Here is a 14717-nt window from a genome sequence, read left to right as displayed (position 1 = left end):
ATCAAACACAGTAAAAACTGTCATAGTGTGAAATATTCTCCTTCAAAGTAACTGTTTTCTATTTAATATATATTTCAAAGTGCAATTTGCTTTGTGATAAAAACCGATATGAAAGCAAAGCAAAAGTTTCAGCAGCTATTACTCCATTCTACAGTGTCATGATCCTTCAGAAATAATTTTAATATACTGATTTAATGCGTTTGTGGAAACTGATACTGTGATGGGGAAGTCGTGGCCTAATGGTTACCTAATGGTTAAAGAGTCGGACTCGTAATCCAAAGGTTGCGAGTTCGAGTCTCGGGCCGGCAGGAATTGTAGGTGGGGGAGTGAATGTACAGCGCCCTCAATACCACGACTGAGGTGCCCTTGAGCAAGGCACCGAACTCTCAAATGCTCCCCGGGCGCCGTAGCATAAATGGCTGCCCACTGCCCCGGGTGTGTGTGTGTGTGTGTGTGTGTGTGCACTTTGGATGGGTTAATTGCAGAGCACAAATTCTGAGTATGGGTCACCATACTTAGCCGTATGTCACTTCACTTTACTTTTATCAAGATTCTTTGATAAATTGAAAGTTTAAAATGACAATGTTTATTTGATGTTTTTTGTAACAATTAACAAATTATTATTATTGCTAAACAAATCAGTTGATTAATTTAATAAAATTAAATAAAAGGGAAACAAAGCCAAATATTTATTATTATGAAATAAAATACACATTTTATTCAGAATAAAATATTAATTTTGTATTTAAAAAAATCACATTGCATTAACCTAAACAATTTACTTCAGGTGATAACATAAATTAATAATTATTTAAATAATGATGTTAAATATTATTTTAAAATATTTAAGTGATATTTAACATAGCTGAATCTGCCTACATAACTTAGGTTACAACCCCCAACCCCCCCCCCCCCCCAAAAAAAATAATTAATTAGTAAATTAATAATTAATAAATTGATAAGTAATTAATTAATTCACTTAACCCTTGCAGATTTCCATTCTTATAGTGCTGTAGAATATGAGATTTGAAATGGGTGTCTTTTGTGTTTATTTACTTTGTGACCTTTGATCTCTTGTCCAGGTGAAGCCCTTGCTGCAGGTGACCCGCCAGGATGAAGAGATTCAAGCTCGGGAAGCACAGCTTCAGAAAGCCAAAGACAAGCTGAGTAAACTAGAGCATGACTTTTCTGAACTGGACAGAAAAAACCAACAGGTAACTTTATTTCCTTGTTTCACTCATTTTTGTTGCGCATGTTAGTAAACCAAAACAAGAAAGTGTTTATTTGTTTGATTTCCACATTCATCTTGATGTCCTCTTTGAAAGCTGATGGAGGAGAAGTCAGTGCTGACTGACCAGCTGCAGGCGGAGGCGGAGTTATTCGCAGAGGCAGAGGAAATGAGAGCGCGGCTGGCCAGTCGCAAACAGGAGCTTGAAGATGTGTTGGGGGAGCTTGAGAGCCGACTGGAGGAGGAAGAGGAGAGGACCCTTCAGCTGACCACTGAGAAGAAGCAAGTACAGCAACATGTGCAGGTGAGGAGGATGGGTGTTCATGTCTGTATCTGATGTCCACTATTAAATATCTTCTGTCAACATCACTGTCTTTTTCTCTCAGGATCTGGAGGAACAGCTAGAGGAGGAAGAGGGAACACGTCAGCGCCTCCAGCTGGAGAAAGTCACCCTGGAGAGCAAAGTGAAGAGTCTGGAGGTTGAGACGCAGACTGTGGGAGAGCAGAGAGACAGATTAAGCAAGGTAGTTAAAGAGAAGAAGATTGTTGTTTGAATGCAGCTTCAGTGGTACAGTGGTTCATGAAATTTTCTGTCTTTCACTTTCTCAGGAGAAAAAACAGCTGGAAGAGAGACTGAATGAAGTTACAGATCAACTCACAGAAGAAGAGGAGAAGGTGAAGAGTCTTAACAAGCTGAAAAACAAACAGGAAGCTGTCATCGCTGATTTAGAAGGTAACAGTCCTTGTGCTAATTATGCTTTGAAAAACTTTGTTGATGATTCATTAGATCTATTGAATTTGGTCTTTGTTTTTGAGATTTCAAGACTGCATTTATCACATCTTGCAGAAACACAATTATGGAATTCATTATTTACGTTACCGTTTGGGGTCATTGTGTTTTTTTTTTTTTTTAAGAATTTCATACTTTTATTTAGCAAGGACACATTAAATTGATCAAAAGTGACTTTTGGTTGTTACAAAAAAATTATATTCCAAATGCAACTAACACTTTCTATTCATTAAAGAATCCTAAAAAAAGGAAATTATACTTTCCACAATAATATTAGCAAAACTGTATTCAACATTGATTATAATAAGAAATGCTTATTATTAAGAGCAACAGATTAGCATATTAGAATGATTTCTGAATGATCATGTGACACTAAAGCCTTGAATAATGGCTGCTGAAAATTCATTTTCAAATTTGTCATACAGGAATAAATTGCATTTTAAAATATATTAAAACAGAAAACAATTATTTAAAATTTCACGATATTGCTGTATTTTAATTAAAAAATCTTTCAAAAATCTTACTTACCCCTTTTTTATGATAGTGTATCTCATGTCCCATATACACAGTATATATATATATATATATATATGCATTAAACACAAAAAGAGGGATTTTTGATGAATATCTCCTTTCCATACAACAACAGTGCAGAATGATGAACACTATAAAAGCACACAAATAGCACACAAATCACATGACTCTTATGGTGCTTTTTTTTTTTTTTTTGAGGTGGACTACTCCTTTAAAAAACACAAACAGGTACAAAAATGTCTCTTCCTTTCCCTCAGAGCGTCTGAAGAGGGAAGAGCAGGGCCGTCTGGAACAGGAGAAGTGGAAGAGGCGGATGGAAGGAGAGGCAGTGGAGGCCCAAGAGCAGCTGTCTGACCTGAGCTTACTCGTCACTGAGCTGAGAGGCAGCGTTAGCCAAAGAGAGAAAGAGATCACCACACTACAGACACGGTACATGCACAAACATAAGTCTACCTTAGAGTAAATCCTTGTAGCACAGCCCCTTTAAGAAGTAATACTCCTTAACAATGACATCTCTCACATTTTGTCTCTCTCAGGCTGGAAGAAGAGGGGGCACGTCGTGCAGAGGCTCAGAGAGCCCTGAGAGAGGCCATGTCTCAGGTCTCTGAGCTCAAAGAGGAGGTGGACAATGAAAAAGGAATGAGGGAGAGAGCTGAGAAACAGAGGAGAGATCTGGGAGAGGAGTTAGAGGCTTTGAGGACTGAACTAGAAGATACATTGGACACTACAGCTGCTCAGCAAGAGCTCAGGTGTGTGTGTGTTTGTGTGCTGTTTTAAATAATATTTAGTGAAAATCTTTACATACTGAAAAAAGGCATAAACTATATTTCAATATTAAATAGTCATGAAAACTCAGCGAATGTTAATTGCAAATAAATAAGATGTATGGTAGTTTAAATATATACAATACTATAAAAAATATAAAACTGTATAAATTAGTGCTGTCAAACGATTAATCACGATTAATCGCATCCAAAAAAAAAGTTTTTGTTTACATAATATATATGCATGTACTGTGTATATTTATTATGTATATACAGGTGTATTGAAAATATTAACATGTATTTGCTTGTATTATTCATATTATATTATATTAAATTATATCATATATTAATATATTTACAAATGTAAAAAAAAATCTTAAATATATACTGTATGTGTGTGTGTGTGTGTGTGTGTGTGTATTTATATGTACATAATAAATATACACAGCACACACACATATATTATGTAAACAAAAACTTTTCTTTTGGACGTGATTAATTGCGATTAATCGTTTGACAGCACTAGCATAAATATATATATTTTTCAGTTTAAGTGTAATTAACTTAACTTCAGTATGCTGTTTTGACCCACTTTAACAGGACTTAAGTACACTTTCATATGTAATTAATAATTTCATATACAATTTCATAATCACTTCTATTGTCTAAAATGTGATACTGCCAAATGTAGTGACAAGCATTTATGGTAAACTACAATATACTTTCGTCTCATTTTTAATGAAGCTTGTATTTAAATGTATGTGTAATTACACATTCATAATGAAAAAGTAGCAATTTAGTACATTTAAAAATAGTAACTTCAAATGTAATATTGAATAACACACTACAGTTACTTTACTCAACACACTGCAAAGTACTTTACATGTGCTTCAGTATATTGGGCAACAAATCAATATAAGTGTACGTTAAAACACAACAAAAGATTAAAACAATGATTTGTACTTTTAATTGTGCACTTTTTAAATGTGCACTTAAGTGTTCTTAAAGAAAGTATATTTTCATGATACACATTTAAGTGGCCTTTTATTTAATTAATATTATATTACCAACCAGTACAATTTAAAAAAATATATATATTTTAAGATTTGAAGTACACTTCAAGTGCACATTCATTACAAATATCAGAAGGGCAGACTATATTCAAACACATGCATTTTGGACAGCTTTATTTATCCAGATTTTAAGCATGTGTGTTTGTTTAGGTCTCGCCGTGAGGCTGAATTAGGAGAGCTTCAGAGATGTTTAGAGGAGGAGACCCGTCGTCATGAAGCCCAGCTGTCAGAGCTCCGCATCAAACACACCGCTGCTATAGACTCCCTACAGGAGCAGCTGGACAACGCAAAGAGAGTGCGTCTTAGCGTTTATGTCAAATGCAACATGTTTACAAGCTGTTGTTACACTGGGAAGTCAGGTTTGTAAGTGGCCAACCTTTGATGTGCGTGTATCTTCACAGTCCCGTCAGTCTCTGGAGAAGGCGAAGGCCGTTCTGGAGGAAGAGCGCATGAACCTGAGTGCTGAGCTGAAGACTTTACAGGGAGGGAAGATGGAGAGCGAGAGGGGCAGAAAGCGAGCAGAGGGACAGCTACAGGAACTCAACGCACGCCTCGCACAGGCTGAGAGAGAAAGAGAGGAGCGAGAGGAGCGACTCAGTAAACTCCAGGTAGAAATGGGCCTTTTGACTAAGGCCACTACTTTCACAGTGTGTACCCAAGGCTATTTAACATCAGAGTTCAATATCTTGGTTTATGGAAAATAAATGGCTTTCCGATTTCTGGTGGGCACCAGGGAACAACACCTGATGGTGGTCTGATTCTGTTTCAATAGGATTCTATTCAATTGATAGTTTTGCATAAGGGCAAAAGATTTCCCCTTGCAGAGGGTTCAAGTGAATTAGCTGTGTTGATCAATGGAAAACAACTTGGTTTGAAAGTGAGTTCTCTGTGAGCTATGCTTCATACAGTACATCGCTATAAACTATTGACAGTAGACAATGGCAAAAAAGCTTTTTTTGTCCACAAAAAATTGAACAGAAATCTTTCCCCTTCTGGAAAATCTGCCTAAAGCTGGTAGCTGTTTTGTTACATGGTATCTGGTTTCTAGTTGGTCCAAACTGGTCATTAGCAGGTCCAAGCTGGTAATTGGCTGGTTTACCAACCACAATGTTACAAACTAACCAATAAATCAAACAAGTTTTAAAAACATCCAAGCTTTGAATTCTCTCCCTCTCAGTCGGAGCTCGAGTCTCTGTCCAGTTGCCTATCCTCATCTGAGTCCAAATCTCACCGCCTAAGTAAGGAGGTCAGCAGTCTGGAGAGCCAACTACATGATGTGCAGGTAACTTGTGTGTGTGTTTTAATTTTCTATTTTCCGGCTACATATTAATAAACTCATGGGATTTAACTGAACTGCTTTTGAAGAAACACTGAAGAAACACATTGTATGATGGTTGGATGGATGAATAGGAAATGAAATCTTCCAGAGGTTCTCCGCACACTCTGATTGTTGTTCTATTTCAAAGAAGATCTTAGAGACTGTGATGTCTCTGCGACTGTGAATATGATGCATGCCTCTTAAGCATGCTTAATGTGTGTGTGTGTGTGCTATTTTATAGGAGCTACTGCAGGAAGAGACACGGCAGAAGTTGGCGCTGGGCTCACGTGTACGTGCTCTAGAGGAAGAGAAAGCTGGATTGATGGAGAGACTAGAGGAGGAGGAGGAGAAGACCAGAGAACTTACACGCCAGATTCAGAACCACACACAACAGGTACACATCCATTTTTCACTCAACTAAAAACCTGTTGTTTTATCTTTACTCTGTTTTATGATATTATGTGTATGTATCCATGCAGCTGTCTGATCTAAAGAGGCAGACGGAGGAAGTGAATTCAGCGGTGGAGGCCGGGGAGGAGGCCAGGAGGAAGATGCAGAGAGAGCTGGAGAGTGCCACACAGAGAGAGAGAGCCAAAGAAGAAGAGAAAGAACGCATAGAGAGACAAAAAGAACGACTGAGAGAAGAGATAGAAGACATGACAATTGCTTTGCAGAGAGAAAGACAGAACTGCACTGCTCTGGAGAAACGACAGAAGAAATTTGATCAGGTACAGTAGGAAACACAGAGAAGGATGGAGGGATGGATGGATTGAATGCCTGAATGGATGGATCGATGTTAGAATGACTGGATGGTTGGAAGGAAGGATTGACTGTATAAATGGATGGACTGACTAGTGGATCGAAGGGTTGGATGGATGGATGGATGGATGGATGGGTGGGTGGATGGTTCGACAGAATGAATGAATGCATAAAGAGATTGATGGAATGATGAATGGACTGACTTGTGGATGGAAGGATTAACTGATGGGATAGTGGAGGTATGGATGGTTTGACTTGATGAATGGATGCATGAATGGATTCACTTGGATGGCTGGAGAGATGGATGGAATGATGGATGGATTGACTGGTGGATGGATGAATGTTATATAGATTGACTGGTGGATGGATGGATTGATGGATAGATTGATTGGTGGATGGATGGATGGATGGATGGATGGGTGGATGGATGATAAATGGACAGATGGATGGATAGATTGACTGGTGGATGGATGGGTGATAAATGGGTAAAATGATGGATGGATGATAAATGGATGGATGGATTGACTGGTGGATGGATGGATGGATGGATGATAAATGGAAATATAGATGGATGGATGCATAGATTAACTGGTGGATTGATGGATGGATGGATGGATGATAAATGGAAGGATGGATGGATGGATGGATGGATGGATGATAAATGGTGGATAGATGGATGGATGGATTGACTGGTGGAAGGATGGATGGGTGGATGGATGGATGATAAATGGTGGATAGATAGATGGATGGATTGACTGGTGGAAGGATGGATGGACAGATTGGCTGGTTGATGATAATGTTTATATGGTTGGATTGGCTGTGGTAAAAAGTAAAAAGCCTTGAAAATGAGAAGTGCAGCTCTAGACATTCATCATCCTATGACCTTTAACCTTCAGTGTTTGGCAGAGGAGAAAGCAGTTAGTGCTCGGCTGCTGGAGGAACGGGACCGCGCTGAAGCAGAGAGTCGAGAGAAGGAGACGCGTTTCCTGTCTCTCTCAAGGGCATTGCAGGAAGCAGCAGAGCAGAGAGATGAGCTGGAGAGAACCAATAAGCAGCTCCGCCTGGAGATGGAGCAGCTCGTCAATGCCCAAGATGACGTGGGCAAAAATGTACAGCTTGTTTTTTACCAATAGACTTATATAATATTTATTAACATTTATTTATAGCGTAGTAATAAGAGCTTATTCTGTTCTAAAATAATTATGTTTTTCTATTCTTTCTCTTTGTCACGCCTTCTCAGGTTCATGAGCTAGAACGTTCTCGACGGGCTTTGGAAACAGAAGCCCAGTGTCTGAAAGAACAGACCCAGGAGCTGGAAGATGAGCTGGCAGAGGCCGAGAACGCTCGCCTCAGACTGGAAGTCACCCTTCAGGCTCTTAGAGCTCAGTTTGAGCGAGAGATCAGCACTAAAGAGGAGAAAGGGGAAGAAAAGAGGAGAGCACTCAACAAACAGGTAACTGCCTTCAGCAGAACGAAGAAGTAAAGAGATTAGGTAACATTTGAAAAGAATTGATCTTGACCTCCTTTTCTCTCCTGCCCTATATTTGTTTCTTCTATCACTTGTTCAGGTGCGAGAACTTGAAACAATGCTTGAGGAGGAGAAGACTCAGAGAGCTCAGGCTTTGACTGTCAAAAAACAACTGGAGACAGAGCTGCAGGAGGCGGAGGCTCAGGTGGAAGCAGCCAATCGGGGCAGAGAGGAAGCACTTAGACAGATGAAACGTCTCCAGGTTCGTCAGTTTAATTAATTGTTAAATAAACCACAATAAATGATAAAAATGGGTTGCTGCGAGTTGTGATTATAACTAGTTGTGTATCAGAAGTGATGTTTGGAATATTTATTGTAAACCAAATGTCCAGATTTCATTAAAATAGTATAAAATTGATGAATCTGATTTGGCCTGCCGGCTGACAACTGAAGATGTGAATATTCAGTGTGCTACTGTGTGTTTTTCAGACTCAGATGAAGGAGCTTATTCGTGAGCTTGATGAGACCAAGTTGGCTCGAGACGAGATTGTTGCCCAGTCAAAGGACAGTGAGAAACGGCTGCAGACGCTGGAAGCAGAACTATTACAGCTGACAGAGGTGTGTTTCTCTGCCTGCGTAACCCTGAAGAAGTTTTAACTATCTGAGTCTCTCTCATTCTTTTTTTTTTTTTGCTCTTCTTTTGCCATTCTTTCAGGAGCTGGCTGTTTCTGAGAGGCAGCGGAGACAGGCCCAACAGGAGAGAGATGAACTGGCAGATGAGATCGTCAACAGTACAACTGGAAAGTCAGTATCTGTGCTTGTGTTGAGGTCCAGTTATAATGAAATTGAAATTTCCCCTTTTTACTTTCTTAATAGATGTTCCTTGACTTGTTGTGCACAATTCATATGTCCACATTATTCAACACCAGGTTTATTAAAAAAGTAAATAGGACTCATGTTGTGAAACTTTGTTTGCCCTGCAGATCTGCACTGTTTGAAGAGAAGAGGCGTATTGAGGCCAGAATCACTCAGCTGGAGGAAGAGTTGGAGGAGGAACAAAGTAATGCTGAGCTACTAGCTGAGAGGCAGAGGAAGAGCATCTTACAGGTAGACAAAGAAACACACAAACACACACTATACTACCAGACAAGCACATACAGACAGAGCTCTTCTCTCTGTTTCTTTTAGGTTGAGACACTTACAGTCCAGTTATCTGGAGAGAGGACGCTGGCACAGAAGAGCGAGAGCGCACGAGAGACTCTGGAGAGGCAGAATAAAGAGTTGAAAACTCGTCTCAGTGAGATGGAGGGGGCTGTGAAGGGAAAACATCGCCTCAGTGTCGCCGCTCTGGAGGCCAAGATAGAATCTGCGGAGGAACAACTGGAACAGGAGAGACAGTAAGTAAACAGTGGGGGTGCTACAGTCGAATGGAAAGATGTCTTTCCAAAACAGTATGGTTTCTCATTCAAGTCAAGTCAAATGAAGTCACATTTATTATTATAGCAGGAAACAGGAAAATAAAATTGTTGTGAGAAGTTGTAAGATTGGTCAGTTATGAAATTATTCATGAATTTCAACTGTAAAACAGCTCTACAGAAAATAATAGTGTCAAAAGTTCAATTTAATTCAAAGTTGTTTCAATTCGGTTCAGTAACTATCAGTGTTGCAAAGTGCATAAATTATAAAACAAGTTCAATGTTGATTCAATTCAGTTCAATAACAGTGGCGATGTTGAAATGATGTTCTCATCTGATAGTGTCAGTTCAGTTAAATCAGTCATTTTATTGAATATGAATGGTCTTTTAAACCCCTTATTCCATGAAAAAAAAAACTACATAAAAACAAGAAGTTAGCAGAATGTCAAAACTGTTCTTTTACTTACAGTTCAGGTAGAGATCTAAACGGGACAAAAAGTTTAATTAAAAGTATTATAATATGGGCCTATAAAACGTGCATGTAATATTCCATGTGCTTGGAAGCCATTTGATATCTTTGTGTGACAAACAAACTAAAATTAGTCTCTAAAAATCAAGCTTGATAGCCATGGTTACTATTAAATTTCATTGTATCTACAAGAGCATACAGTTTCTAAAAAAGTAAGAAAATGATGAGAAGTGAATTATTTTTTAAGGATCTAAATTTACTGTAAAGATCAAACCAGCAATGTGACTGTTTTGTGTGTCTTCTCTCGCTTTTCTCCCTTCCAAGGGAGCGAGCCATGGCCAATAAGCTGGTGAGGAAAACAGAGAAGAAACTGAAAGAAGTTCTGATACAGGTGGAAGATGAAAGGAGACATGCGGATCAGTATAGAGAACAGGTACTCCTAAACAAAAATCCTCAGTGCTTCTCAGACTGGAGAACTGTGTAGAATTTAGGCCTTCTTTAAAGTGTTCTAAAGAGTTCTAAACATTCAGCCAAATCAATCAGCTTGAGATAAATCATGTTAAAACAGTCAATTCAACAGTCCAATATGATTAGGAAATTAACTGGCAAAATTAAGGAAAAAAAAAGGTAAAATACTGTGTAGCTCATAGGAGTGAATGAACTCATCCTACAAAGCATTGCTAATTATCGATTCAGTCTATATTTCTTCTTTTAAATGCATTTTCTTATCAGAAACATAATTGCTCAACTCTACAACAGCTTATATTACATAATATAAGTAGCTAATGCTTCTGTCACGTTCCCTCTCGGGACACAAGGAGCGAGGAGACGTAGGAGTTCCAATAATCACATTTATTGGAGAGACACACACAATGAGACGAGGAGCTTGGGGAGAGACGAACATCAATGACGTTTAGACCGGACACAGGGGCTAGGAAACACAGGGCTTATAAACACAGGGAAATAAGGAACAGGTGTGGACTAATCAAAACACAGGGCTAGGGACTAATTAAACTAATGAAGACAAACGAGGACAGGAACAGGAAGGCCAAATATGGGCACAGGAGGAGGGGAAACACAAGACAAGGACTGACAGCTACCTTGCCAGCCTTCATTAACTTACAAAAGCTCATCACATGATTTGCAGGATGCATAGGGTTATGGGTAATATAGTACACATGGAATTGTATGGTTCTAAAACCTCCCTTTTTGTAGTTGGATAAGTCTATGGGACGTCTCCGTCAGCTGAAGAGGCAGTTAGAGGAGGTGGAGGAAGAGAACTCTCGCTCCAACGCTCAGCGCAGGAAACTACAGCGAGAGATGGAGGAAATGAGCGACAGCATGCAGAGCATGAACCGCGAGCTCAACACTCTCCGCTCCCAACTCAGGTAAAGATTATGATGGTTGTGTGAACAGAAAAAAATGGAAACTTGCCACATTTCGTGCTTATAGGACAGCGAAAGATCCAGTCATTCTGTTGTTCATACATAAATATATGTGCATGTCATCAAACCATTTCTTCAGTGTATGTGTATGTTTCATTCACTAATTGACCCATCTAACATGTCTGATTGTGTGTCCATCTATATTTGTGTGTTTGTCTCCTACACCCACTCAGCATCACAGAACGGCAGAAGTCAGAACAGTAGGTTTTCATGTGTGACCATTGTGTGCTTTATGTTCCTCTCTGAGCAATTATCCTCTCTCCTCTTGATTCTAGTGGTGTGTAGAGGTGCCCTTTTTTAGTCCTTTTTAACTGATTTATTCAGAAGCATATAAAGATGGTGTAGTCTACACTGAATTGTGGGTCACTTCCTGTTTATAGATGGTGATGAATCACAGATTCTCTCTTCCACCAATCATGGACTCAGTTTCACTCCCTCTTCCTCTTTTTTCCTTTCTTTCTTCCAGTTCATAAACAGTGACCCCAAAAAGTATTTGGACACTTAAGTCACAACTCAAAATGTATATATCTTTGTATTGGGCAAAAAAAAAAAAAAAAAAAAAGTTGTTTTTTATTGATTTGTTTTGTTTTGTTTATAGGACAAAATGTTTTAAAGCAAAATATATGACCAAAAAAAAAAAAAGTTATTACACTATTTTGCTTTTTTTTTTCTGGTGTTTGTAGGACAAAATGTGTTAAAGCAAAACATCTGACAAAAACGTTATTACACTGTATTTTGGCTTGTGTTTTTTGTTTTGTTTCATTTTGTTTTGCTTGTTTTGTTTATTGGACAAAACATCTTAAAGCAATAGGTTATTTTGGCTTGTGTTGTTTTTTTGTGTGTTTATAGAATAAAACATGTTAAGGCAAAACATTTTACAAAAAAATGTTATTAAATTGTATTTTTGGCTTTTGTATTGTTTATAGGACAATTGTTTTAAAGCAAAACATAAAAAAAAAAAAAAATGCATTACACTATTTTGGCTTTTTTTAATTATTATTTTTTTTATAGGATAAAACATTTATAGCGAAACATTTGACAAAAAAGTTATTACACTGTAAAAAATATTGTCAAATAACTTCTGATCTAAAACTTTAAACTTCTGTCAAAACTTGCTTTGATATTTTGTGTCTAATGCATATATAATGTTTTGGGGACATTGTATATGTATGTTATATTTTGTGCATGAATTGCAGTTTATTCTCTATTTCTGTGTTTCTGTCTCAGGCGAGCTCCGCTCCCTATCTCCATGCGTGCTGGCCGCAGGGCTCTGGTGGATGACCTTTCTCAGGAGAACTCTGATTCTGAGGATCCAGGTGCTTCTCCCACCCCGTCCAGTGGCCCACCGGGTACCCCCACACCCTCAGACAACGCCCTGGGCCCCCCTCCTCCATACAGCCTTACAGACGCTGAATAAGAAGGGGAGAGTGTGATAGATGGACAATTTTACTGGTTTAACTTACATAGCTTTTGCCATCGCACACACAACAGAACATCCATGCTGTTACACATAACTTGAAACTAGTTAATGTGATTTATTGATTTTAAATGAACAGATTAGCATGCAAGATGGAGAAAGACTGATGCAGTACTCTTATAGTACTCTTTAAACCAAGCCAGCAGTGAGTAAAGACTGCAGTTTTTAAGTTGGGGAGAAAAGAAAATAACATTTCCCAGCATTCCTTGGGAAATACAAGTCCTGTATATCGGTACAGTATATCAGGCTTGTTGTGACAAAATTATGATAGCTATCTCAAGCTCTCTCTCAATCAATCAAAAGCCATGTGTTTAGGAGAAATTTGCATATTGATGGCAATCAAAGGCCATCGGGTATTGCACAGATGATCCACGATCAGGCTAAAATGCATCATCTGGGCTTGCACAAGCTATCAAACCCTCGAAGCACTGAGAAACTTTCTCTCTCTCCTAAAATAATGTAATGTTTTAAGAAATTGAGAGTTGAACAGGAATCAAGGATGTCTCTTTGGTATTTTAGCATATCTCTGTTTAAATTTTAAAGTTATAGCTCTACTTCAGATAAATAGACAACAATGCTTTTTGTTATACATAATTAGGCAGAGATGATGATTATGGAAGCCCATTTCCACCCCAGTAAAGAAAAAAAAGGTAATTACAACTTTATGTCACTACCGCAATTTTGATTCTTGCAATTGTGACTTTATATCTCACAATTTGACTGTATCTCACAATTGCAACTTTCTTTCTCAATATTGTGACTGTATATGTTGCAGTTGCAAGTTTGTTTCTCTCAATTGCGACTTTATAATATTTCTCAAAATGTGACTTCATATCTCACAGTATGACTTCTTATCTTGCGATTTCAATTTTCTTTTTAAATATTGTCACTTTACATCTAACAAACAAGTTTGCTTTTTACAATTGCAATTTTATAACTCACATTGTGGTCTTAAATCTCAAAATGTGACGATGTGACTATATATCTCGCAATTGCGACTTTACATCTCGCTTTGTAACTTCATCAGCTTTGTAACTTAAAATTTGATCTAATGTCTTTCAGTATGACTTTATGGGCCAGATTTACTAAACAGGGCAAATTAGCGTTAGAGTGCAATTCCATAAAAGCGCCGATAGAAGGGGAAATTTCTGTGGGTAATTTACTGACAAGGTGCACAACACAGACGCAACATCTCATTTCCATAATGATCAGCGCAATCTACCAAGAGCAGCGCAAATTACTGCCTGCTTTAAGACATGCTTTTTTTGGGCGTTAAATAATGTTGCAAATACCAGTGAATTGACGAGCGCAAGTCTTAGTAAATCGCGTTGCGTGATTCTTTTAAATACTTACCTTCCATAAATTGACCTTTTCAGTGCTAATTTCTCAAATTAGGGTTTGCGCTGGCGCAAGCTGATAGTAAATCTAGCCCTACATCTCATAATTGTGACTTTTTATCTCACAGTGTGACTTTATTTCTTATTTTAAACTTTGTCACAGTTACCTTTTACATTTTTTACTCTGAGGTAAAAAGGGGCTTCCATAGATGGCAATTTAAATGCACAAAACTATGATTATATAAAACAAAGACAGACAAGTGAGAAAGAGAAAAATGCTTTTCTATTAAATTAATATGCTACAAATTTGAGCCGTCCATTATAGCTTTTACATCATAGCCATAACCTGACCATAAGAAAAAAAAATGAGGATACAGAAAAAAAAACATAAAAGGTCAAACAGATACTGGACTTATAGCAGAAAACAAAAGAAAAGCAGCCAAAGCTGACAGATTTCACCTCCATGTAGATTTAACAGTAACGATTCTTAGATATTGGAAATATACCTGCTGTGATCTCATTCAAACTTTAGTATTCAGTTCAACTCCCTATTAAGTTCAGGGTATCAGTGCTGCAGCTCGAACCCTCTTAGATACTGTGCGTAGATAGTTAGGTAGCTCTAAAGGGATGCTTTTGTTAG

At 38.1% G+C, this 14717-nt stretch overlaps 1 protein-coding gene across 1 annotated transcript in view; it reads left to right on the top strand.

Annotated features, from left to right (window-relative positions):
* LOC306878067 (uncharacterized protein) overlaps positions 1-14431 on the top strand; it is a 40130-nt gene extending 25699 nt beyond the window's left edge. The window contains exons 23-44 of the mRNA XM_079430163.1: positions 1083-1214; positions 1326-1532; positions 1615-1752; positions 1838-1961; positions 2810-2981; positions 3089-3301; positions 4540-4684; positions 4791-4997; positions 5567-5671; positions 5949-6101; positions 6187-6435; positions 7363-7575; positions 7707-7919; positions 8035-8196; positions 8424-8552; positions 8650-8738; positions 8918-9041; positions 9123-9331; positions 10143-10251; positions 11034-11206; positions 11437-11463; positions 12491-14431. Of these exons, the coding sequence (XP_079286289.1) occupies positions 1083-1214; positions 1326-1532; positions 1615-1752; positions 1838-1961; positions 2810-2981; positions 3089-3301; positions 4540-4684; positions 4791-4997; positions 5567-5671; positions 5949-6101; positions 6187-6435; positions 7363-7575; positions 7707-7919; positions 8035-8196; positions 8424-8552; positions 8650-8738; positions 8918-9041; positions 9123-9331; positions 10143-10251; positions 11034-11206; positions 11437-11463; positions 12491-12680 (3483 nt within the window). The 3' untranslated portion in view covers positions 12681-14431. The remainder of the gene's footprint in view (positions 1-1082; positions 1215-1325; positions 1533-1614; positions 1753-1837; positions 1962-2809; positions 2982-3088; positions 3302-4539; positions 4685-4790; positions 4998-5566; positions 5672-5948; positions 6102-6186; positions 6436-7362; positions 7576-7706; positions 7920-8034; positions 8197-8423; positions 8553-8649; positions 8739-8917; positions 9042-9122; positions 9332-10142; positions 10252-11033; positions 11207-11436; positions 11464-12490) is intronic.
* Positions 14432-14717: the final 286 nt, after the last annotated feature.

This window comes from Barbus barbus (assembly GCF_936440315.1).
Source record: "Barbus barbus genome assembly, chromosome: 12".
Classification (NCBI taxonomy): Eukaryota; Metazoa; Chordata; class Actinopteri; order Cypriniformes; family Cyprinidae; genus Barbus; species Barbus barbus.
The sequence above is the reverse complement of the archived record's forward strand: the minus strand, read 5'-3'. Positions and strand labels throughout refer to the sequence as shown.